Below are 22,939 nucleotides of genomic sequence, written 5' to 3' on the forward strand. Positions count from 1 at the left end.
CCCACCTCCGTTCTCTAACGCTAACACTAAAAACGTCATCGTCCGTCGGACCGTAATCCGACGACTGAAGCACCTAAACCATAGTGGCGGTGTTTCCGACAGTTCTTCAACCGTATAAATGGAGCACCTCACGGTCTACGAACAGATTTCGAAATGTCTGCACCCTTTTCTGATCCGCGCTCGGGGGCCGGCCGGACTGAAAGAACAAGTTTGGCCGGGGCGAAAGAGTTCGACGAAGCGAACGGTTCGTAGAACCGCCGATGAACCTCAAACGCCTCCGCTGTGCCATTAAGCAGGTTTGGTTTCTTGACCCCCAGTCTCGGTCAGTGAGCGTTTCCAACTACACGGACGCATCACCGGTCCGTGGGCGTCTGCTCCGGCATAGCAGACGACGAAAGACAAAGGCGGGCGCGAAGAAAAAAATAATATAAATATTGTGAAACAAATTCAACGAACAGCGGATTAAAATGTCAATCAACTTTTTGTAGCAAAAAGAAACAAATAATTTGAGTGATGAGTAAACGCGGTGGTTTTGGGATTTAATTTCCATGACAACTTGTTGTGACGTCGAAGGCGTCAGTTTTAAAGATGGCGGCGTGCAGGAAGCCTCCGGGCAGTCGCAGAGACCACCTGGACATAAATTTGTCGTTTACGCGCACCATTCTGCCGGATAAGCTGGGAAAGCTGGTTGTGGAGATCATAAAGTACGTACTCTACGAACGGGAGCAGCTGCCGATGCCCTACGACGACCTCAAACGGCATGTCGAGGACGTTGCGCAAAGTCAGAGCACCCAAAAAAAGGTGAGTGGCCGGATTTCAAACTCCAGCGCGCGTGGTTGGCGCACAGCGCTCCTGAAACGTGCTACAGGTGGAGTCTGTAAAGCCGTCAGTGTCGCGCATTGATCAGATGAAAGAAAACGCGCGAGTAGCTAATGATCTAAACTTTTCTCTTTCTTTTTTTTTTTTTTTAATCGCTCGCCGTTTGATTTCGGCGTCAACATCTGTCGGGGCGTTGAACTTTTTGCGGGTGGTGAACACTCGGCAATGTTTTGTATTTTCCCTGGCGGTTTTGTTTTAAGAGTGTCGCTAGCTCAGTGTCCGAACTACCTGCCCAACCTGCGCGCATGTCGTCGGGAAAGCTGTCGAGCTAGATGTTTCGGGGGGGGGGGGGGGGGGGGGGGGGGGATTGCAACCTCATTGCCTGAACGTGTTGCGGCATGTGGCGGTAACGCGGTCACCGTGATTAACTGCGCTTATTCCACGCGCTCGGACTGACGGCGCGACTCGTGGCACTTACGAGATCATTAGTACTTCGCCTGGTGGCCATAACTTCGTCCTAAATTCCTTCTTGCGTGCTATTTGACCGCCACGTGACGATTCGAGTCGGGTTTCCTTGCACAAAATAACTCGCCAAGGAGACTATTTTGAGTTGTCGACGGCTCGGGCGATAACTAATCATCTTTCGCTTTCGTGTTGGATTAGATAAACCAATTGAAAGACCCTTGACATTTTTTGCGCACTCAATAAAGTGACCTCTTTCTTTTATTTCTAGCTTCTTCCTCAATATTGACTTATGAAGTGAAGTATCTTTGTGACTTTTTTCGTTGCCCTTTGATGCTTAGGTTGATGCGGCATTCTTTTTTCGAAGTGCACCGTGTGTTCTGTGCCCCGTTGAAGTTTCCCTTGGCACTGGCATTGCTTTGTAGTTGCTTCATAACCGGCCCGGTTAATGCTGTAAATAAACTACCCGTCTTCTCCCTCTTCCAGGCCCCCAACCCGTTCCTCCTGGCCAAGCAGCGCAAGGCCATCACCAGCCTACAGGGCATGGACGCCATCTTCAGCGTTTCCCAGGACCTCATCCGAAAGCGCCGCATCTCCCAGGTGTGTGTCGTATTTAGTTGTGGTAATATAGTGAGTTGCACAACGTACCTTTGAGTCTCCCGCATAATGTCTCGCCTCTGCCTCTTTGTGGCTTTTATCCTTACCATGGAAAAAAGAAAGCTTACAAGAGGCGCCGGTTACCACCGGCACATAGGAGAAGTGTGAAGGAAGTCGCAGGGTATCTTCACTAATTAATGTGAGAGTTTGGGCAAGTTGGTACCCTGCTGAATTAATGCTTACAGCACGAACAATTAGACAGAGGACAAAAGAGAGTGATAGTAGATAGTAGAGAGATAGTAGAAGCTGCCGAAGTGGCACGTCTTGGCGACGCATGCATGTATCGGTATGCCGTCCCTCAGTCTTTCACAGAAAGAACTGGGTTATCTGTTCCCCACAGCAGTGCTCCCCACGCGCTAAATCACGGCCTTTTAGTTGCTGTTTTTGTATAGGTACGGTAGTTATCATTGTTATGCGCAGTGCCTGTCTGGTTCCCATGTTTTTCACGCAACCCGGATATTGTACTTATATATTCGTGTTTTCCGAAATAAATCGTCAGTTGGAAGTCAGCGCTTGACCATGTAGCAACTCCCTTTCGTCCTTTGTCTAATTGTTCGCGCTGTAAGCATTAATTCAATGGGGTATTTTCACACTCCTAGAAGGTAACCGGCAGCCGTGTCCCAGCAATGGCAGCAAAGGCCTGCCCTCCAAGGCACTGCTTCACTGCGCAGCTCAGCTGATAGCCCGTGGTCACAAGGCGGGGATGAAGCATGTAGGCGTGCATGCATACAAAACACAAGCAAAAAAGCACGACCTTCAAAAATACGGGAGCCTTCACGAAACGTGACTTCAGGGCCTCTGCTAAGCTTTTCTCCCCTCCATGATAGGAACCCTCAGTCTCCAAATTGCCTCAACGAACTTCATCCTGTATCGCAAATTAGCAGCCGAGCTTCACGATGCTGATCTCGCTCATTGATCAACCACAAATCTTCGGAAATGACTCACCCCGTGACATAGCCTTCAGTACTGACAGCCAAACATCCTGCAAAAAAAATTAAACTTATCTTGCAGTCAACAGTGCATGTGTAGTGAACACCCCTCCAAATACCTTTGGGCCACTGCTCTCTCAAGATCAGAAGTCGACTGCTACTTTGGTTCAGGGTTTCTGATGTGTTCCATCGTCAAGCACGAGGACATGTGTTTGATCCCGGCCATGGCGGCCTTTTCTCTGACAGAAGTGGAAAACGAACACACGCTGCGGCAAAATTTTGGGCCCCTGTCAAAAGTAAATTCGGTGGATCGTCTTGGCTGGCACCTGGGTCATGTTGACTCGTGCTTAGATCGCAGTAGCCCTTCTGGATTTCATTGGCTTCAGTCTGGATTGTCTTGGCTGATAGCTGGATTTTGCTGACCCTTGTCTGGATTAAAATTATTAAAGCTAATTGTGCGTGTACTGCTGGATTTTATTGGCTGCAATCTGGATTGTCTTGGCTGATAGCTGGGTTTTGTTGACCCTTGTTTGGATTACAATTATTAAAGCTAACTGTGTGTATACTGCTGCATTTTATTGGCTCCAGTCTGGATTGTCTTGGCTAATGGCTGGATTTTTGTTGACCCTTGTCTGGGTTACAATTATTAAAGCTAACTGTGTGTGTATTAAGACCATTGACGTGTCTGCCACACTCAGGTCCTGCTGCTGTTTGGCGCCACAGTGCTGTCGCCCGTTGAGAGCTACCTGATCCGCGTCCCCCAGCGAAGGCGCGGGTGCCCGGACTGTGGTACCGCTGCTGGCTTCCGCCGCTGCATGCTGGACGTGCTCGAGGCGTTCCTCCGCGCCGACCCTCTCCGCAAGACGGCGGCGGCGGCCTCCGTCTCCAAGCTGACCACCTTCCTCCTGCTACGGAGGGAGGACGTGGTGAGGGACCTCATGGACGTCAAGCTGGGCTTCGACGTCCCCGGCAAGGGCAGCCTGACGACCCTCGACCTCAGCCTGCCCCCCTGCCGGCACGACGGCTGCCTGGACGTCTGGTCCGACTCGGCGGACGACGACGTCGTCCTCAACGGGGAAGAAGGGGCAGTGGGTGAGCTTGTCGCTGAAGGGGAGTTTGTGTGGGCACAGTGCAAGCCTGCCTTCCTCGCGGTGGCCGCAAACACGTTTGTGAAGGAGCCGTCTGGCAGTGCCGTCGAGTCTCCCTTTAGCTAACCGCAAAAGAGGGGGTGGGGTGGGGGAATAGGTACGAGGGGCGTTTGTGAAGTTTTTTTGTCGATGTGATAAGATTACAGCAGGTGCACACAATAGGCTTCAAAATGAACATGCACTATCTCTAGTTTTAGCGGAATATCAAAACCACATTCTGTGTAGTACAGAAAACCACCACTGGGCATCTAAGCCAAAATGGCTGCATGTTTGGGAAAAGTTCAGTAACAACCACTCAAGCACTTTGAAGGCACACAATGCAAAGGATTTTTATGCAAAGACGGTTCTGATCATAAGCTGTCACTTTGTCGCCATGTGCAGCCATTAGCTCTGTATGACTCTTTTTTTTTTTTCATGGCATACCTTTGGCCACTGCTGGTGCTTTGACTTTCCCTAAACACACAGCCATTTTCGCCCAGACGGCCAAGTGATTCCCACTGTACTACAGAGAACGAAATTCTTGTACTGTACCGCCAAAGTTATCTGGCCCTCCACTCATTTCGATGCCTGTTATGTATGCCTGTCTTAAATTTGCAGTATTGTAAACGCACTTCACAAACATCCCTCGCAGTTGCAGTTGAGTGGCGCACCGAGGTAGGGCTTGTGATCACGTGAATGCATTGCACCAGGCCCTTTATTGGCGCCTGTAAGTAGGTCCTTGTTGAAAACAAAAATTACTTGTTTAAGTTGTTGACACCAAGGTTGCTTTCCCTCCGATCCAGCATTTGGATAAAATTAACTTGAGTTTCACGCGCAGCAATTTGTTCTAAATGCAGGTAACTTTTTTTTTTTCCCTGGAAGTCTAATTAGTTTTTGCATACTAACAAAAAGTCCCGAGCAGGTGCATCTTGATATCGTTGCTGCTATAAGCTGTAAACAGCCCAAGGACGCCTAAGCACTTAACACTTCTGAATGCAAAAGCATTGTTGTTCGGTTGAATGCCTGAGACGCTTTGCTTCTGCCGTGTGTTCTCCAAGGGCTTTGTCCTCTTTTCGCTTGAGGTGATTTGTTTTGCGACCTGCTTCTGCCTGCATGCTTTCAAATTACTTCCATCTGCCTCTTACCTCTTGCGCTTACGCTTATTCCTGCCGCCACGTAATGGGACTGTGGTGGATATCATCGCCTGTCCGTTCGCTCGCTTGGCTACCTTCTTTTGCTGTCTTACTTCATCTGGAATGTGCTGGTACGCACAGCCACCTCTCCCTACTGATGAGCTTAGGCACGTGCTGTGGAATCCCTCGTGCTTGGGTCACTTTGAAGGCGCATGGTTTAGGAGCTGTTTCGCTGTTACGGATGGTGGCACTGACGCTGGCTTTTCCGCTCAATGGCCAATTTAATGCTTTTGCATTGAAAATCAATGCACTGCGATACGATTGTCTCACACTTCTACTTTTGCTTGAAAAGTTACAAATGTGCACGCTTCATAGTTGCCGGGTGACATTTATACCGCTCATTTTTCATTTCCAACTCTGAGTGCAGAGCAAGAGCATTTTAGGAGCGCAAGAACTTGGCCTTTCCCGACTAATGAATGACGTTATCACGTGGTGGCTAAATCATGCTGGTTACACGTGCGGGCTCTTTACGTGGTCTTGGCCTGCTCTCTTTTTGTTTAGGTTCCCTGTGGTACTGCTAGCTTTTTGAGCACTGGTCACACAAAGCACAGATATGGCCTAATTCGAGCTATCTGAATGCGAGCTCTTTTCTTGTTGCAGAAGAGAAAAAAAAGATGTCTGCTAGAAGCAAACATCCAACGATTACAAGCACTCAACTATGATTTCATTTCTTCTAGTGCAGGCATTCAGTAAATGAGAAACTGCACGGAAGATCTCAGCAGCTTGCTGATGTGGTATAAAAATATACTGAGCATTGAAGGCGCACTCGACTCATTTTCAATACTGTCCAACTACTATACCAGACTGAAGTTTAGAATGTGTAGCCCGTGCTCTGCATTTCCTGCACCCGATTTCTGTGCTGCTTGTGATGAGAAAAGTCCATTCGGAAGTGTAGCTTCTTTCGTGCCATGCTCCTCGCTAAATAGCTGGCTTCGGCATATGAGGGACAGGCTGGCAAGTTTGCACAGCTAATGTTGGTGCATTACCAACGTGCTTAACCTGTACAGTCTATGCGGGAGTGACCAAAAAGTCGATAGTAACCATGATGCGGGCGAAAGTTAAATATATGAGGGTTGAGATGACGTGAAAACACATTGATAACCAGTGCGACGTCAATACTCTAATCGGGGCAGCAGATGCAAATCACGTATTTTTTTTTTCTATGCAGATCAAAGCTCTAGGATATCATCACCAAGTACTAATCAAGTACTAAATTATGTGGGTTCGTCTGCACTGCGCTGACGCAGTAAAGAAAAGTGTCGACAAAAGTTTTTTTTTTCTACCTAAACACGTTGTGTTACATCGTTCTAAGCAGTGCCACTGTTTCTCCCTTTGTTGAAGTGCAGCAATGCATTGCATTTTATTTTTTTAAGTTACCTACTTGTTAACTCGCAGTTAAGCTGGCAGCGGTTTTTCCCGCTAAAAATGTTCTTGCTCCGGACTCTGAACTGTGAAGCTGTGTAACGTGTTGAGCTTGGTGAGCTAGAAGTCTTCTTGCAGCATGAGCTATAAGCAAGAAGGCTATGCAAGAAGGCTATAAGCCTTCTTGCACTGCTTGATTTTTGTTTCACGGTAACAGCTGCATGAGAATTTGCAACTCCAGCACTCTTCAGAAACTTTTAGGAGGTAAAAAGTTGCATGCAGTGTTTAGAACAAATTGTGGTGTGTAGGAGGTGCGTGTTTCATTGTAACACACTGCAGTAACTCTCGCAGCAGTAAATCAAATGTTAATTTTTTTCTTTTCAAAGCCCGCGCCCCTTCCCCCGCAATGACTTCTGATTGTTTGGACAATTTTAGGGAAGAAAACAAAAACTTGCATTCACGTGCTAGCCCCGCCGAAGGTGTTGCCGCTTTGACTCGTATTTAAGTGAGCTTAGGTGCGTGCTATGTCTTGCTTAGAAGACAGCCACCACATTCCACCCTAGCTACTCTCACTGCCAGGTTCCACGTTGGGTGTACTTGTCGAGTAGGTAAGCTGTCAATCATTGCTCCAGACTGTGTGCTACAAACTTGCATGGATTGCCACCCATGTGAGCATTTTGAGAAAGAACGTCTTGCAGGTGTGGTCACAGGCTTGCAGTTGAAGGAGAGTGCACACTCATTTTCCTGTGGTTAGTATTTGTGCCTCAAATGAACAAACTCATGATGCTGCTTATGGGATACGTTTGTTAAGTATGATCGAACCTGTCGAACACTGCAAGGGTACCCTCCTTCTAGAATTTTTTTTTTTTTTTATGCAGCATGTCAAGCATGTGTCATACTGTTTTCGTCGTCCACTTTGAACTCAATTCAAGTGAGCGCGACTGTCCTTTTAGGGGCAGTGGAAAAGTCAATTGTGTGCCTTTAATAGAGTTGCTCACATTGGTGACTGTCCCCACCAATGTAGACCATCGTGTAACTGCTCATTTAAGAATGCATGAACAAAAAAAATCTCGCCTTCTATTGCATTGTAAGAACTAGTGTCACTATAAGAACAATCCCTGCAAATGAGTTCACACTGCCAACGTGTCGACGTTGCAAATTTGCCTCTGACACCGTTGAATATTTCCAAATTAACATACGTTCTTTACACATTTGCATGTGCAGTGTTAGGACTGTGATTTACCAAGGGTTTTTACAGGCACTGTCGAGAATGGTGCAGATATATCTTTGGTGCTGTTCCGAGCTACTGCGCCTTCAGTATTGTTTTGATTGTGGTTCCTTCTCTCTTCTTGTTCCTTCATTTTATTTCGTTCTGGTATAGATATGTTCATTGGCTGTTGCATGCGCCGTTTGAACCTCATCGTCCCCCCCCTTCATTATGCACGAGTGAAAATCGGAGTCGTCCAGGAATGGGGTGTAAACAAACACCCTGGTGCTGTTTTTGCAAAAGAACAAAGTACTCTTGCTATTCACTTAGCAGGCTTTCCAAACTGTACGGCAGCAGTGTTCTGGTCGCATGTTATAATAATGCCTTGCAAAAGGGCAAACAAGCGAAAGATGGGAGAGGACTTTGAGCGAACGAAAACTGCCACTTGTTTTTAGTGTCCTGATGCTCTTTTGATCAAGATTGCATCTGTATGCCTGCATTCCAGGTCTTGCTTTGCGTTAGCAAGGCTATGTTGTTTTACCGACATCGTCGTACTTTTTTTTTTCCCCAGATTTTAAAAGAGCAAATGCCATCCACCCCCCATTTCCTATTACTCTCTCAAGTTGGTTTCCCACAAATACATTTTGGAAACGGAGCAGGGTTTGTCGGAGACTTACGTGCCAAATGATCAACTCATCATCACCCATTGGTAGAGTGCCATTACTTGCAGCATTGTTGGGCAGAATTTCGTTGTACCGTAATTACCCGATCCTAACGCGCACTTTTTTTTCGGAAAAATAGGTCGAAAAATCGCATGCGCGTTAGAATCGGATACGAAACCGAAACTGCCGAAACAACGGAAATTTCGTCCCGCCCATTTTCATCGCCATCTCAAGCAGGCGCCAAAGCTTTTAGCAACGATTTTTCAGACGCAGGAAGCATAGGTATAGTGCCTAGAATATTCTAGGCACTATAGCATAGGCGCCTAGGCTTTTCTATCGGCGTTCACACAAATCGTCAAATCGTTCCACTTGCGCGCTTGATAATGGCAATGGCGGCAGCGGCTCTCACGCGTTCAAAACGAGCGGTCGGCTGAAGCGTGCGCCTCTGGAGAAGTTCGCAGGATGGGCGTGCGAGGCGTGGGCCACGATCCCATCGATCATGGTTGAACGTTCGTTATGAAGTGTGGCATCGCGAACGCGCTTGATGGCACCAAGAACGAGATGTTGTGGTCAGCGGAGAGCGACGAGGAGTGAGATGAGCGAGATTATTTCGAGAAATAAATCGCCCGTTTCTCTCGCATTCGTTTTTCTTGCTCACAAAGTTCCGTGTGCGTTACAATCGGAGGTGCAAATTTTTTCGGTTTTTTTGCCAGAAAAATCGGGTGCGCGTTAGAATCGGGTAATTACGGTAATCCTTGCATGATACCATTCATCCCTGCCACGCAAGTGCCTAGCGTAGCCTGTTTTGGCATGTGGCTACATTTTTTCATACCCTCAGACTGTAAAATCTGCTCAATTTATTAGTGCACAACAGTATTTACTGGCAGAAGTACAAGAGATGTCTACAAACTTGTTAAGCAGTGTTGCAAGCTCTGACGAAACTTATATCGTGTGTTCATTTTAAAGCTTTCAGTGAAAGCACTTTAGTGGTGCAATAGAAATTGCCTTTTTTTTTTGAAATTCAGAAATTATGTGCCTCTGTAGAAGGTAGTGGGTGTGTATCGGAACAAGTCACGCGGTGCATGGCTTTCAAATTTATGACGCTTATCATTGTGGACAGATTGTGGTGTACACGAGATTCTTTTCACTGTCTGAATCACTTTGAAACAAACTCGCTCTATGCACTGGGACACAAAACCCTGTTGTGCAGAACTTTCCGCAGCTATTTACAAGCTGCCGTGTATTTATATTTGTTAGTTGCGTATTTTTATTCATCGCGTCGGTCAGGCAACTAAGGCCACTCTCTACAGCTTGTTTATGGATCTTTATTTGAACGGCTCTCCCACAAATCTGTATACACACGCAGATATATTTACCTGTACATACAACATCTGCTTGAAAGACACAAAAACATCCTGCCTGCATGCTGAACTGTCTGTGACCTAATATTTCTTACAATCAAGTCTGTGTGACCCGCCGCTAAAAACAACATAAACCCGCTTTTGCTTTTCTTTGCTGCTTCAGTGTTCTGTGCCTTTCGTCTCACTTTTGCTGGTGGAAAGAGAATAAAACTCCTTTTGCAACGCAGAATGGTATTAACCGTGATTTGACCAGACTTGCCAACAAAAACGCATTCCTGGTGCGAGTGTGGCTAAATTCATTCATTTATATCACTTGGGGTGTAAGGTAATACTTTAAAAGGTGACCACTCTCTCGACACGACATTGCAAATGTCTCAGTGGTGATGGGACAAAAATTTCCCCCTTAGGACGTCCACCCAATCGCACCTCCAAGCATTTGCAAAGTGTACACCCGTATATGACACTGTGGTCGCAAACATTACACTCAAGAAAAAAAAAAGGCTTAATAAAAGCTTGCGCGTTACATTAACACTGGTTGCACAGTGTAAAAGCAACAAAAAATACTAGCATCAATCACTACAGCCTCTTAAAAATTACGATAAAATAAGTAAAAGTGCCATTGTAAGATGAAAACAAAAGCATTCTAATACTGTTGGACCTGTGGGAAAGAAATATATCACTTGACACATGTGTTCAACAGGACAAAGGGAAAACACTTTGCGCAGAGGCTTTGGTAACACTTGCACACACACACACATTGCTTCATGTATACAATCACACGGGCAGGTCCATGCACAAACTTGTCAGTGTTCAGAGCTGAAATTCTCTTTACAGCGCACTAATTTACAGTGTTGACAGGTATGTCATCCTTGTGCTTAAATCTCTAGGTTTCACGAGACTTGTAACGGCTGCTTGGATGCCTCGCAGATTGCGTGTAGTTCCGGTTTTTGTCTATCAAGGGTGGAAGGCATCGTAGGCAGTCTATCTCGATTTCGATCCCCTCACAGCACAGTGAAATACTGTAGCTTCTTCGATTTCCTTCCACAGAACGCAAAGATTCACCCTGACTACACATTGCAGTGCAATATAGTAACAACACCAGCGACGATAAACACTGTGCTCGCAGAAAACAGGCGCAACAAAAGTTTTCACGTATATTATGTACAAGCCGTTTTTGGCTCCTCTAAACTACTCCCAAACGACGTTGAATACAGCACTTGAAAAGCCCATGCATTCGTTGCACAGTAACGTGTGAGAGGCTACAAGCAACTTATCGTACAGCCATCCGTTCCTATTCATGGCTCCTGTGAAAGTGTGTGACATAAATGCACATTCGTACACCATCTTACACACGCGTTTGCGTACAACGAGAGGCATTTTCTTCTCTTTTCACTCTTCGTTCAACTTAGAAGCGAGACTGCCTCAGTGCCAAGGTGGCTCCCACATCCAGTTGAGGGCGATCATCTCGGGCGGTCGTCTCTCCTGAACTCGAGGGATCCCTTGGAATTGAGGTAGTCACCTGCGGGGAAGGGGTGGAATTGATGCATGGTTACAACAAGTCTGTTGAAATTCATCCTCTTCTATTCTACGTGCATTCTACGTCTATTGTACGTGTATTCTACATCAAGATTTGTGACCTTTTCTGGAGCCTGGGGTTACAAGCGTGGTGATGTGGGATGCTGGGAAGCTTTCAGCCGAATGGCGCAAAACTTGTGGAATGCTTGTGATAGCTAACACCTTAGAACGGCCCTGAAGACAGCATACAAGCTTGGTTCATTAGAAAGACTGCTTTGTCCCAACAACAATACCAATATAATCATCATCAGCCTATTTACTATGGTTATTAGCGTTTAGCAACAGATCAATGTTATAGCAAACTTTGAATCAGTAACTGAGATATCACGGAAAACTGATGAAGCAGTGGAATCTGAGCAGTCATTTTCTGGCAATTTCTTTGTGATGCACAGAACCTTGCTTTTGCGATTTGTGGCTGTTGACCAAAGCCACCGCCAAAAAACATGACTGAAAAATTTTAGTGGTGCCACTAGTTCCGTTTGATCACATTCTTCAACGCTAACACGTAGTTAACCCACTGATTAGTACACTTTAGTTTTTGAAATTTGAAAAATGTTTTTCAATAGTCCTTCCATTCTTTTGGTTAAAAAAACATATTTCATAGCTGAAATGGAGCCGAGTGAGTCACCAAAGGCTAGTTCTTTCACACTGAACAAAGGTTCATGCCCCCTTTGACCAATGTTCCATAATGTGTGGCAACATAAATGCTGACTTGTCATCTTTTTCTAAAATGTGCAAGGTAACAGACTGAACATTTGCTGCTGCGTGTAGTCTACAACTGTTCTCCACCCACAAATTTCAGGCCACTGATAAGCACTGGACACTTTTCACACGGAACTGGTGATAATCCCGTGATCATCATTAACTCCCCAAAAACTTTAGTTACACTGCCAAAGTGCTCCACATCCATCAACAAAGAAAGCAAGAACAAGTCTAACAAAATCAAGTCTTGTGCAAACACAAGACCAAGTTGTGTCATAGCTCCCTGTGTTTTAATTTATGTGAAACAAGCCACGGAGCAGTAGTAACGTTAGAAATGATGCATGCTTCGCTTGCAGTCTAGATGCCCAGGGTCTGATCCCCACCCAGTCCCAAATCTTCCGTTTTCTTTTCAGCTCAATCACATTTAACTCTCTCTGCATCATTGGCCATGTCACTGCCACAGCCGACAGACAGTGGCTTTTTGCTCAATCGTTATAATGCTATTGCGTTAAAACCTTGGTGGTCTCTTTAAGCTGCACCAGCAGCCACTATGTCACATGACCAACCTGAAAACGCAATTCCTTTGAACCGATCAAACAAAGAAAGAAATGTTGCTGAAATGGCACTGCATTCCTGAGGTAGTTGCTGCAGAGTCAGCAAAGAGACTGCTCACTTTCCTGGAAGCAGGACAACACACGACTGGCTATGAACTTCAGGACATCACGGGAGCACCTCCCCACTCACCGCTGCTGTTGAACTTGGCGATGGAGAGCTTGCGGAAGCGCCCGGACAGCCCCTGCTCCTGCCTCAGCTTCTTCACTGTCAGCGGCACCTGGATGTCTGCGATAGAAAGGGGGGAAAGGTGACTCCTAGGAACCGGTCGACGGACTTTCCGAAGTCATGATACACTACACCATCCATCGCTTCAAGCCAAAAAAAAAAACAGGTTTTGTGCATTTCAATATCAGCGCAACGTTGAATCTGTATTTGCTGCGCGGCTGTTATAATATTGCGCTACATGATTTCTGAGTGATATGTGGCTTCCCCACGGCACACCACTCCGATGTAGAGGAGGTTTCATTTCTGAAGGACAATCTAAATAGTACTGGCGATGGAGGCAGCGGAATTTTCGCATGCTTGCCTGGCAACTAGCAGCAACTCAAATTGTAGTTGCTCTTGCCTTATTCTTTTTGCGATGCTTTCTATCGTTTGCAGTTTCAATTTTGTGGGTGTCACTATTTCTCATCGCACTGTGTCACATAAAGTAATGTCAACCAGGTATCACGAGCATGGCAGTGTTCACCGTTGCAATCATTCCTTCCTTGCTCCAAAGTACTGTCAATGTGATTCTCAGCGAACCAAAAACGAAGTGCAGCAACTTGGCAAAAGAGCTCGACCTGCTGCCGCTGATGTTGTGCACCATTGTTGGGAATTGGGACGTGATCTTGCAAAACGTACAGGCCTTTGGCCTGAACCTCAAGCAGGCCAAGCTTGACAACATCCTCCTGACGTGGTTCAAGGAAGTAACTACGCCTGGAGTGAACATCACCGGCAAAGGGAGAAAGCCAATGAACCCGCCCTTTCGCTTGGAATTCAAACCTGCCAGGCCTGCAGCGGGTGGGTTCACCGTTTCAAGCAGCGGCATGGTCTTGTATACAAAACCGTGTGCAGTGAAGGAAAGAAGGTGGACGACTCAGTGGTGAGCGACTGGATGGCCGACACTCTGCCGGTGCTTCTATCGAAGTATGAAGAACGGGACATATTTAACATGGATGAGGTGGGGCTTGTTTTTAAACTTGCAACCCAACAAAAGCTTGTGGTTAATAGCAAAGCTTGTCAAGGTGGAGAAAACTGCAAGCGAAGAGTAACTGTGCTCTTCTGCTGTATCGCCGACGAGTTGGAGAAGCTGAAGCTAACAATCATTCGGAGGCCACAAAAGCCAAGCTGCTTTAAAAACGCACGCAGTTTGCCTTGCCTGTACAAGGCAAACGAGAAAGCGTGGATGACCGCCAAATTGTTCAGGGAAGTCCTCATGCAGTTGGATCATGAAATGGCGAGTAAAAATAGAAAGGTTTTGCTTTTCATTGAGCAGTGCTTGGCTCACCCAAAAGAGGTAGTTCTGCCTCATGAGAAAGGGGTATTTTTACTGGCCAACATCATCAGCCGCTTGCAACCACTTCATGCCGGAATTTTCAAGGCATGCTGGTGCAATGGTTGCTGACAAAAATCTCGCAATGACAAACACATCCAGATCAGTTTCCTGGATGCTGTGCACTTCCTTGCCATGTCATGGGACCGAGTTACTGCGAAAACGATTTCCAACCGCTTCCCCAAGTGTGAGTTTTTCAGCCTTGCTATGACAGCGTTTCCACAGTTTGAAAAGCCACTGGCTATTGAAGAGTGGGATCAGCTCAGTGTTGCATTTGCACATTTTTGCACATGTGTAGTGCGAGAAAAACAAAACAAAGGCAGAGGAAGATACTACTGGCGGAGAGGCATTGTGCACACAGCCGGTCAAGAAGACTGCTGCAACTTTCCAACACCACGCACCAGGCTTCGCTCACAGTTCATGCTGGTTTATATGAGCAAACTTTAAGCATTTTCAAGAACTTTCAAGGCTCTCTGTGTGTGGAATTTCGAGGGACTTTCGACTCCTACAAATCTAAAGAAGACGGACCTTCAGGGGATAATGGAAGCTTGGAATGATCAAAAATATTTGAAAAATGTGGAATGTCACTCAAGTCAATGACTCAACAAGGACACTTGCCCTTAGACAAGTCCCCTTGTTGAAACAATGGCTCAAGCAACATCTACTTCTTTTGACAAATGTCAATGTTTTTTTGTTGTTGTTAGAGTTGCATGCACTAGTGTGTTACAAAATACAAACTTTCATTCATTAAAGAAAATCAACCATGCAACACTCACTCACTCAGTCCTTACACAGAATCATGTTGCTTTTATGTTCACTAAAAAGAAAACTGAAGATATTCAACGACTTTAAATGGACTTTCAAGGCTTTAAAAACAATTGTTTTCAAGGATTTCAAGGACTTGCATGAACCCTGTTCAGAACTGAACAAGCAAAGACCAAAAAATGCCGGTGGCAAGACACACGTGAGAGGAAAATGGAACGCAAGACCTCAACTGTGATAATCGAAGCAGGATAAGTAGGCAGAGCCCGTTTTGACAGAAGCAGCTTATTACTGGCGTAACGCAGTCACGGCAACCTCCGTCCAGTGAAGTGATTGCTCTGAGCCCAGGAAGTACACTGTGTGACTGATGCCATTAAAAAAAATAATAATAAAAGAAAACATCTTTGTCAGTTGCCACACCACAACATTAAAGGGACGGCCAACCAATCTTCGCGGGGTGTGTTCTCTATCCCATATGAAAGGGCATCACTTGAGACATTTTGAACCAAAACAGTTTTCCTGATACAGCCCTGCAACGTCTGAAAGCAGAATTTTCAGATCTACTACTAGCTGTGTGCATGCTCCCAAAAGGAATGTTGGCAACCATTGCAGTGAGTCGTCCAGCAACATTGTTTCGGTGGGATGAAAAAGAGTTTCTAGAAACTTGTCCCCAGCTACAGTCGAACACAGATATAGTGAACTCCAAGGGGATTGCGAAATAGTTCGATATATCAATATTTTGATACATAAAATATGCAGTTGTGAAGATTATCGGATAACTTGGCAATCCCTGAGAGCTTTCCGAGATCGTGGCAAGCAGTAGCTTACCGACCGATTTGTTCCTCAAAGCGCAGAAAATTCAAATCATGGCGCGACCACCACCGCACTTTACTTAACATGAAAAAAAGAAAAAGACAAACATCTATGAAATTCGCTTGCTTCTTCTGCATCACAAAGGTGAAAGGTGAAAAAAGGTGTACATAGAAATTTAAGGAAATTGTTATACGACTCATGGCCCCCGTTAAAATTTATATTATTTCATCTTTTTTTTAAACTGAAATTTTGCCACTGCAGTAGAATCTCGATTACATGAATCTTGTGAGACCGGGAATAATATTCGTATCATCCGAAATTCGTACAAACCAACAGAGATGAAAAAACTTGATCACTAAAAAAAAAGTTTCCGTTTATTTCTTTTCTTACTTTCGTGTGAACAAATCCGTAATATTTTTCTGCTTTTATTCTTGAACCTCCATGTCGCCAAGCAGTCCTTTCTGGAGCACATAAAACTTCACTCTCATGTCCTCACTCATGGTGCCCAAGCTCACTACACGGCGCAACAGTGAAGGCGTGAACTGCATGGCGCGTTTTTGCACGCCATGTGTGCGCGTCGGCGTTCTGTGTGCTATTTCTTCATGCCCGCGTCGAAGATTCTGTGCCTGCAGCAGCTTCTGCCTCGGTCAGAAGCTGCTGCGGTCATGATTCTAGCGAGACGCCCACTAGAATCGTGCTAGAATTGTGCCCGATGTGTGATGTGCATGGCAGTGGGTGCAGCCTGATGACTTGCGCAATTGGGAAGGCGTGCACCTCATGGCGGCAGTTTCGAAGCACTTGAGACAGCTGGCTCGCTCCTCCAGAGATGCTTAGGCTTACCACCCCAGCAGATATTGCATAGGTGCTTTCACTAGCGGTGCGGATGATGTTTTATAGAACCTTTTCGCCCACATTATCGGCTCCTTTACCGCACAAGCAACTTTGTGTGCTCCTTGAGTGGCATTATAAAGAGCAGTTAGAAGCAGTCGCTCGAGCGCCCTGCACCACTTTGCGGCTGAAAAGCCGCCGCCATGTTGCTGCCGCTGGCCGCGCCGCACGCAGTGTGCGGGTGGTTCTGCGGCAGCGTCAGTGCGCCCGTCGCGTGCATAGCGCGCTTTCGTGAGCAGAAAATGCTCCCTGCAGTTCATGTTGTAGACTTGGAGTGACGCGCGCACTCACACAACAGCCCGGCCGTTGCTGGACAAACAGTGACAAAGAGGGGAGAGAGAGCCTGTACGTCGCCGTCGCTTGCTTGCTCGGTAGTCGATCACCTTGCCGGTTCATTTGTATCATCCACTGGGCCGTACAGGTTCGTTCGTAACAGCCGAAATTTCGCCCATTGCAAACAATGCAATTTCACCAGGACTTCTCAGACATTCGTAACATCCCGAAATTTCAATTACCTGGAATTGTATCATCGAGATTTCACTGTACATCTAGCCCAAGGAAAGCCATGGCAACAGAACAGAAGCAACCACCCACCATCATCAGCTCTGGAGTTGACTGCCCCTGCGTCGATGTCGGGCTCGCTCCACGAGGCCCGCTTCTTCAGCTCGTCCACAATGGTCGAGATGAGGGCGTCCATCAGCACAGCCTGAAGAAGCACAGGGACAGAGACCACCCACTGAGTTGAGGCAGTGATTTGGGCTATTTGACACACGATCGCAATAGTTCAAAACATCGCCACTAAGCAGGACAAGCAAAGAACAACAAGAAACACAGCAGCACCATGTTCGCGTCCTGTTTAGTAGCGCTGTCTTGAACCATCGTGACCATGCACCAAATGAACATGACGCCAATTCAATGTGTCAACAAGCTACAAAATGCTACATTACTGCATGCAAGGTTGTTGCAGATGATGAATGCTTACTTCAGACACTGAGTTTTGAAGCACCTAAAAATTTCTTTTTCTATGGACCAGTGAGGTGTCCCCACACCACTGAATTACCTGAAGCAATCATTCTAAACATTTCAGAGCACAAAAGAGAGCAAGGCTTTAAATCTGGAACATTAAGCCTACTACAGGCAAGTCGTCTTCTTCAGAGTGTTCATATTACAGGGTGAGCAAACATAAGCAGCTTGGAACATAAGTCAGACTAACGGTCCACAGCAGCCACTGCAAAGATGATGATGCACAGAGCTCAAGCAATTTGGTGTAGCCCAAGAAGACAACATATTTAAATGTGTAGCATGACACCCACTTCTCCTCTCACCAATTCTGCAGCCTGGTGGAAGCAACCCTGTCAGATACTTATGAACTTGTGCTTTTTTTTTTTTGCTAATGAAACCTAATCAGACTAAACAAAGAAAAAACACATCGGGTGCCGGCCCCGAGGAAGTCTGCTATAAACATTCTGTCGATACACTTTCTGCCTAAAATTTAGTCTGTTGCAACCGATAGTCTGCTCTAGCTGGGTCCGTTATGAGCGGAGTGGACTCCATTTAAAATGCATGGGGACCAGACAAACCAACAGAAACGGTCTGTTGTAACCGAAAGTCCGTTGTTGCCGGATCCACTGTAACGAGCGTAGACTGTAAGTGTATTTTTAACAGGTCGAAACTCCCGCCATGCACCCTCCCGCAACACGCGTAGCACCATGCATCTGCTGCGCCTGTGATGCCATTCCCACCTTCCTCTTGCTGCGCATAGCAGGCAGCCAATGCTTGCGGCACACACGGCCGCGGTGTGTTTACCTGCAACTGTCGTCACTCGCCGATGCGCGCCGTGTTGTTAAAGTTGTGTGCACGTTCCTTTCTTTCTTTTAAGTGCGAATGCACTTTATAAGCGACCCCAAACCATCCACCGCCGGCGGCGGCGGCGGCGGCGGCGGCGTCGGCGGCGTCCGCAGTGCTCCTCTATATTTAAAAAAGAAACAGCATCCGGCGCCAGGTTTCGATCCGAGGACTTTGCGGCTGCAGCGCGACGCGCTACCGACTAAGCCACGGAAGCCACGCCGATATCAGTGTGAGTAACGCGCCTTATATCTTTAACGCATTCAAACTACGTCGTCAGCGGCGTGCGTTGGCGACTCAGCGGCGTTATAGCGGCTTGATAACTGCGTGGTGTACACGTGATACTACAAATCCGATGGAAGAGATGGAAGAGAAGGCGGCGAGGCGGTGGGCTGCGGGGGCCGAGCGCAAGCGCCGCAAGCGGGCCGACAACCGTGCATTCGCACTTTCACATTCTCCCCCTCGGGGAAATGCGGGGGAATTTTTTTCTTTTTCCCTGGCTCACCCTGATCTTTTACTGTACTGCACATGATTCAAAAGCAGCGTGCAAGCGCAAGATGGGTCGCGAAAGTGAAAGTGAAAGACACTATATGTGAAGGCAGCTATGACAAAAGCCCCCACATTGGGCACGAAGCTCAGGAAGCCGTCGTTCGCATCAGAAGAATGCATCAACGTCCAATTACAAACTTCTTTGCAGCTACGCCTGTTTGACATACGGGTCACTTTTTCTGAACTGCAAAAAAGTAGGTGTGCGAATGATCCTTCTTCTCTCCGGAACGCAGTTAATGTGTTGTGTATTGTCCTGCGATGCAATGCAATTTCACCCACTATTTGTTTTGGGCAGGTACAGTGCCCAATATTTCCATGAATGCCCGATACGGCTCTAGCGAAATACAGTGAAACCTTGTTAAAGAGAGATGCTCAGGGAACCCGGGAAACCTGTCTTGTAACCCAGGTCTCTTGTATCTTGTATGCGAAGTTGCTAACATGGCGAACATAGGAAAACCAACCAAAGTGTCTTCATTCAAATGTCTCTCACAACCAAGTGTATCTTGCAATGAGGTTTTACTGTATTGCTTATAACGAGCAAATCGTGCTGCCCCTTCAATTTCATAATAACGCGATTTAACTGTAGTGCTGTTACACAAGTCCAGGGCCGCCCAAGTCCAGGGCCGCACACACACAGCGTGTAGTAAGTAGCGTGCCACCCCCACCTGCCGGGAGAAGATCTGGACCACGGAGGTGTCGCTCTGTCCCGGCAGCTGGAACTGGAGGAAGAGGCAGGGCAGGCAGTCCGGGTTGTCCGCCTGCGTCGGGCAGGCGTAGTCCCACGACAGCTGCTTGTACGGCAGGCTCAGCAGCACCGCCTGTCGGGGTGGGGGCAGATGGTGAAAGGGTTGAAAGGTCAAACTGAAGCCTTCTCAGACACATTCGAAGCACTGCAACGAGGACATAAGGCCCAATGTAATTGAGGGCTGGTTTCTGGCCATCAAAGAGTTCTTTAAAGAGGGATGCTGGACTGAGTTACAAACATTGTTCGATTAGTTTCCAAGCATAGAATGTGTACACCATGTCTTAAGATTTGTCAGCGAATGAACGCATTTTTTTTTTTTTGCAGAAAAATTGTATTCAAAAGACACTGTCACCTCACTTCCTGCTCTCCACTGGTTTGATGTTGGCAGTGACGACATGGTGATTCATCAGGAAGGAAGAATTTGGTGGGCAGTAATCACATTTGACGTTGTACGAGCTATGTGTCAACAAGCATAGGGTAAAATGTGCACTACTCATTTCAGACTTAGTGAGAGAGAGAAAACTACCACAAGGTTTTAGGCCTGGCCCCTAGGCCTAGCTGGCTGACTGAACGCCATACTAAATGCAAGAGGCCCAATGCTGAAACCGGTCGACCGACCTTCAGCAAGCTGCTGATACTTTTGGCCCTGGTGTCTTATATTTAGGACGCAAACCGAAAGACCTAGCAATTTGAGAACAAAGCCAAACCAGCTAGTGTTCCATAAAATTGTTCTTCCAGGATGCCTCCTTCGATAGATATCACCATTATTCATTTCTTGCTAAATCTGAACACCAGAAAGAGGTAGAAACAGTGAAGGTCAAACTAACATCAGGGTGACCGTGGAAGTTGCCACTGCTTTCCAAAATTTACAAAAACAAGCAAAAAATGTTGCTGCTGTAAACATAAATTTTAATTGCCTGATGACTAAATTAGATTTCATGCTTGTAAATCGCTAATTACTTGCATCACAAGCTCAATTTCTCACTTGTAAGCTTATAGGGTCCAAATACTAAAGAAAACACACAACAAAATTTTTTTCGGTGGAAAGAAAAAAATTACGGCTGAAAGGACTAATGTGTTACAGGGTGAGGCCCCCAAGACAGTTCACTTTGAGGCATCTGGTTTCAAGTATGGGCTCAGAGAGACCACCAAAGCATTGTTACGTGAAGCAAAACACAACTACTCTCGCTTCCGCCCTCCAAGCACAGCTACCCTTTCCCACACCTGCCAGCCCCACTCCCAGCCCCAGCGCTCACGGGCTGTGCTTGGTCCATGAGGTGGATGCCCAGGCGGTTGATGGCCACCAGCACGGGCAGGTCGTAGTGGTCCATCAGGGCCGCCAGCCCTCGCACGGGCCGCTCCACCTGGCCACTGAAGAAGGCGCTCCTGCACGTGACAGACAGCACGAAGATGGGGGAACAGTGGACAGGCAGCACTTGAACAGAGGCATGAGGAACAGATTCCGAACTTCCAAGGACACCACTCGACCCTTCAATGCCTGCCCAAAAAAGAGTGGCAGCTTGTTTCTTTCTCTTCTGAAAGCACTCACTCACCTTCCAGCTACCATTCAGGCAGATTTTATAAAGGTACACTGTCAGAAAACACAGTGTTAAAGATCCAAGTGCACATCTCTCCCAGGAAAAAAAGCAAGGAAAGTGTTAGATGCGTAGAAGTATGGATGGCCGAGCGGTAGGAAGTGACTACCGCGAACAGTAGGCCATCAGGCCCGCGAAAGACATGAGAACATGCCGAGCCGTTTGCCCAGAACGAACTGTCTTTATTTTCCCAAAATGGCCACTCGCCACTGTGCCAGGCTTGCACGGCTGAACATAAAACTATCAGCGCCGCGTGGGGGCGCTGCACTTGTGCTAACATTGTAACAGAAAGACATTCAGCTTTTCTGTCAGCCACATATTTCACTGCTCCAACACCTCTTTGGGCTCACTGGGCAGCCAAGATTCCCTTTCCAACAGCACCACGGCATTTGGGCCAGTCATGGCCCAAGTAATCCAGACTCATCACGCAGAAATGCATAAGGTACACTAGCAAACATGCAAATATTCAGAAACTGTAGATCAAATGTTGCGCCAACAGTTTTTGGACAGTTCACCATACCACGGTAGATTTGTGACATGAAAAGAAATGTCACAAGAGCAGATTTTCAGACTTGTGCACTCTTCAGGTTACAGACTGGGCACAGTGCCACAAACACACCTCAAAAACAGACCTTTCACTCCCCTTCACCATAACACTTGATTTTACACAATTCTTCTGCAATAAAGTGTATCTACCTGGCAAAGGAAAGTTTGTCCAATTGTCTCCCTTTTTATCAAGTGCAGAAATTTTCAGTGAACCGCTTGAAAATTAGAGAAATAATGAAGCTGTGTGGCTATTGGGGTGTCTTTCTTTTTTTTTTTTTTGAACGAAGGAGAAGTTTGGCACCTTATGGAACATAGAGCGGTGAATTTTACAAGAAGACCACAGCATAAAAGGAAAAAAAAGACACACGAAACGGAAGATGCTCATGTTCCGTTTCGTGTGTCTTTTTTTGCCATTTATGCTGTGGTCGTTGTGTAAAGATCACCGTTCTATGTTCCATGATGTTTAGATACCAACTAGTCCAACACCAATCATTAATGAAGTTTATTAGCACCTTAGTAGAATGTGTTCACACAAAATGGAGAAGAAAAAGATGTCTCACAATGATGCCGAAAAAATTCATTGCTCGAAAAAGTTTTAGCCGTCATGGGCTATGCTATAGTATTCAAGTACGTACTGATAGCCGACTAGCATTGGACACACACCTGTTCGCACAAACGGTGCTGAAAATTTACACGACCAGAGAAACAAACTTTCACCAAGTTCAGTTATCGATGCCAGAGTTTCACAGAAACAACACAAGAAGGACCTGTTGCTACGGATTAGAAATGAGTCTAGTAAGACCACTTCAGTGAGTGGAAGAATGATGGAAAGAATGCAGACTTGTGTATGTTTCATGACTGGCTAGGCTTTGTTTAGTGCAAAGCCAGAGAGAGGTTATGGCATTCATGTTGGTGGAAAAAAAACCACATGACGGAAGTGCTTTCAAGAAAGAGAAAATTGAGGACGCATTCATTTTTTTTTTTTTTTTCA

The 22,939-nt window shown here is 46.4% G+C and overlaps 2 protein-coding genes across 2 annotated transcripts in view; one reads left to right on the forward strand and one right to left on the reverse strand.

Annotated features, from left to right (window-relative positions):
- The first annotated feature begins 470 nt into the window (after window positions 1-470).
- LOC144149584 (MAD2L1-binding protein) lies at window positions 471-9,586 on the forward strand. The gene is made up of 3 exons (XM_077681222.1): window positions 471-801; window positions 1,768-1,881; window positions 3,566-9,586. The coding sequence occupies exons 1-3, from the start codon at window positions 589-591 to the stop codon at window positions 4,079-4,081; spliced, it is 843 nt and encodes a 280-aa protein (XP_077537348.1). The 5' UTR covers window positions 471-588; the 3' UTR covers window positions 4,082-9,586.
- A 137-nt stretch (window positions 9,587-9,723) lies between these two features.
- LOC144149585 (FERM domain-containing protein 8-like) overlaps window positions 9,724-22,939 on the reverse strand; it is a 107,506-nt gene continuing 94,290 nt past the window's right edge. The window contains exons 9-13 of the mRNA XM_077681223.1: window positions 21,064-21,193; window positions 19,728-19,880; window positions 17,263-17,374; window positions 12,801-12,896; window positions 9,724-11,298 (exon numbers count right to left, since the gene is read on the reverse strand). Coding sequence (XP_077537349.1) covers window positions 11,240-11,298; window positions 12,801-12,896; window positions 17,263-17,374; window positions 19,728-19,880; window positions 21,064-21,193 — 550 coding nt within the window. The 3' untranslated portion in view covers window positions 9,724-11,239. The remainder of the gene's footprint in view (window positions 11,299-12,800; window positions 12,897-17,262; window positions 17,375-19,727; window positions 19,881-21,063; window positions 21,194-22,939) is intronic.

Source organism: Haemaphysalis longicornis, unplaced genomic scaffold (assembly GCF_048455015.1).
Source record: "Haemaphysalis longicornis isolate Haplotype H1 unplaced genomic scaffold, Haemaphysalis longicornis Haplotype H1 scaffold_8, whole genome shotgun sequence".
Taxonomy (NCBI): Eukaryota; Metazoa; Arthropoda; class Arachnida; order Ixodida; family Ixodidae; genus Haemaphysalis; species Haemaphysalis longicornis.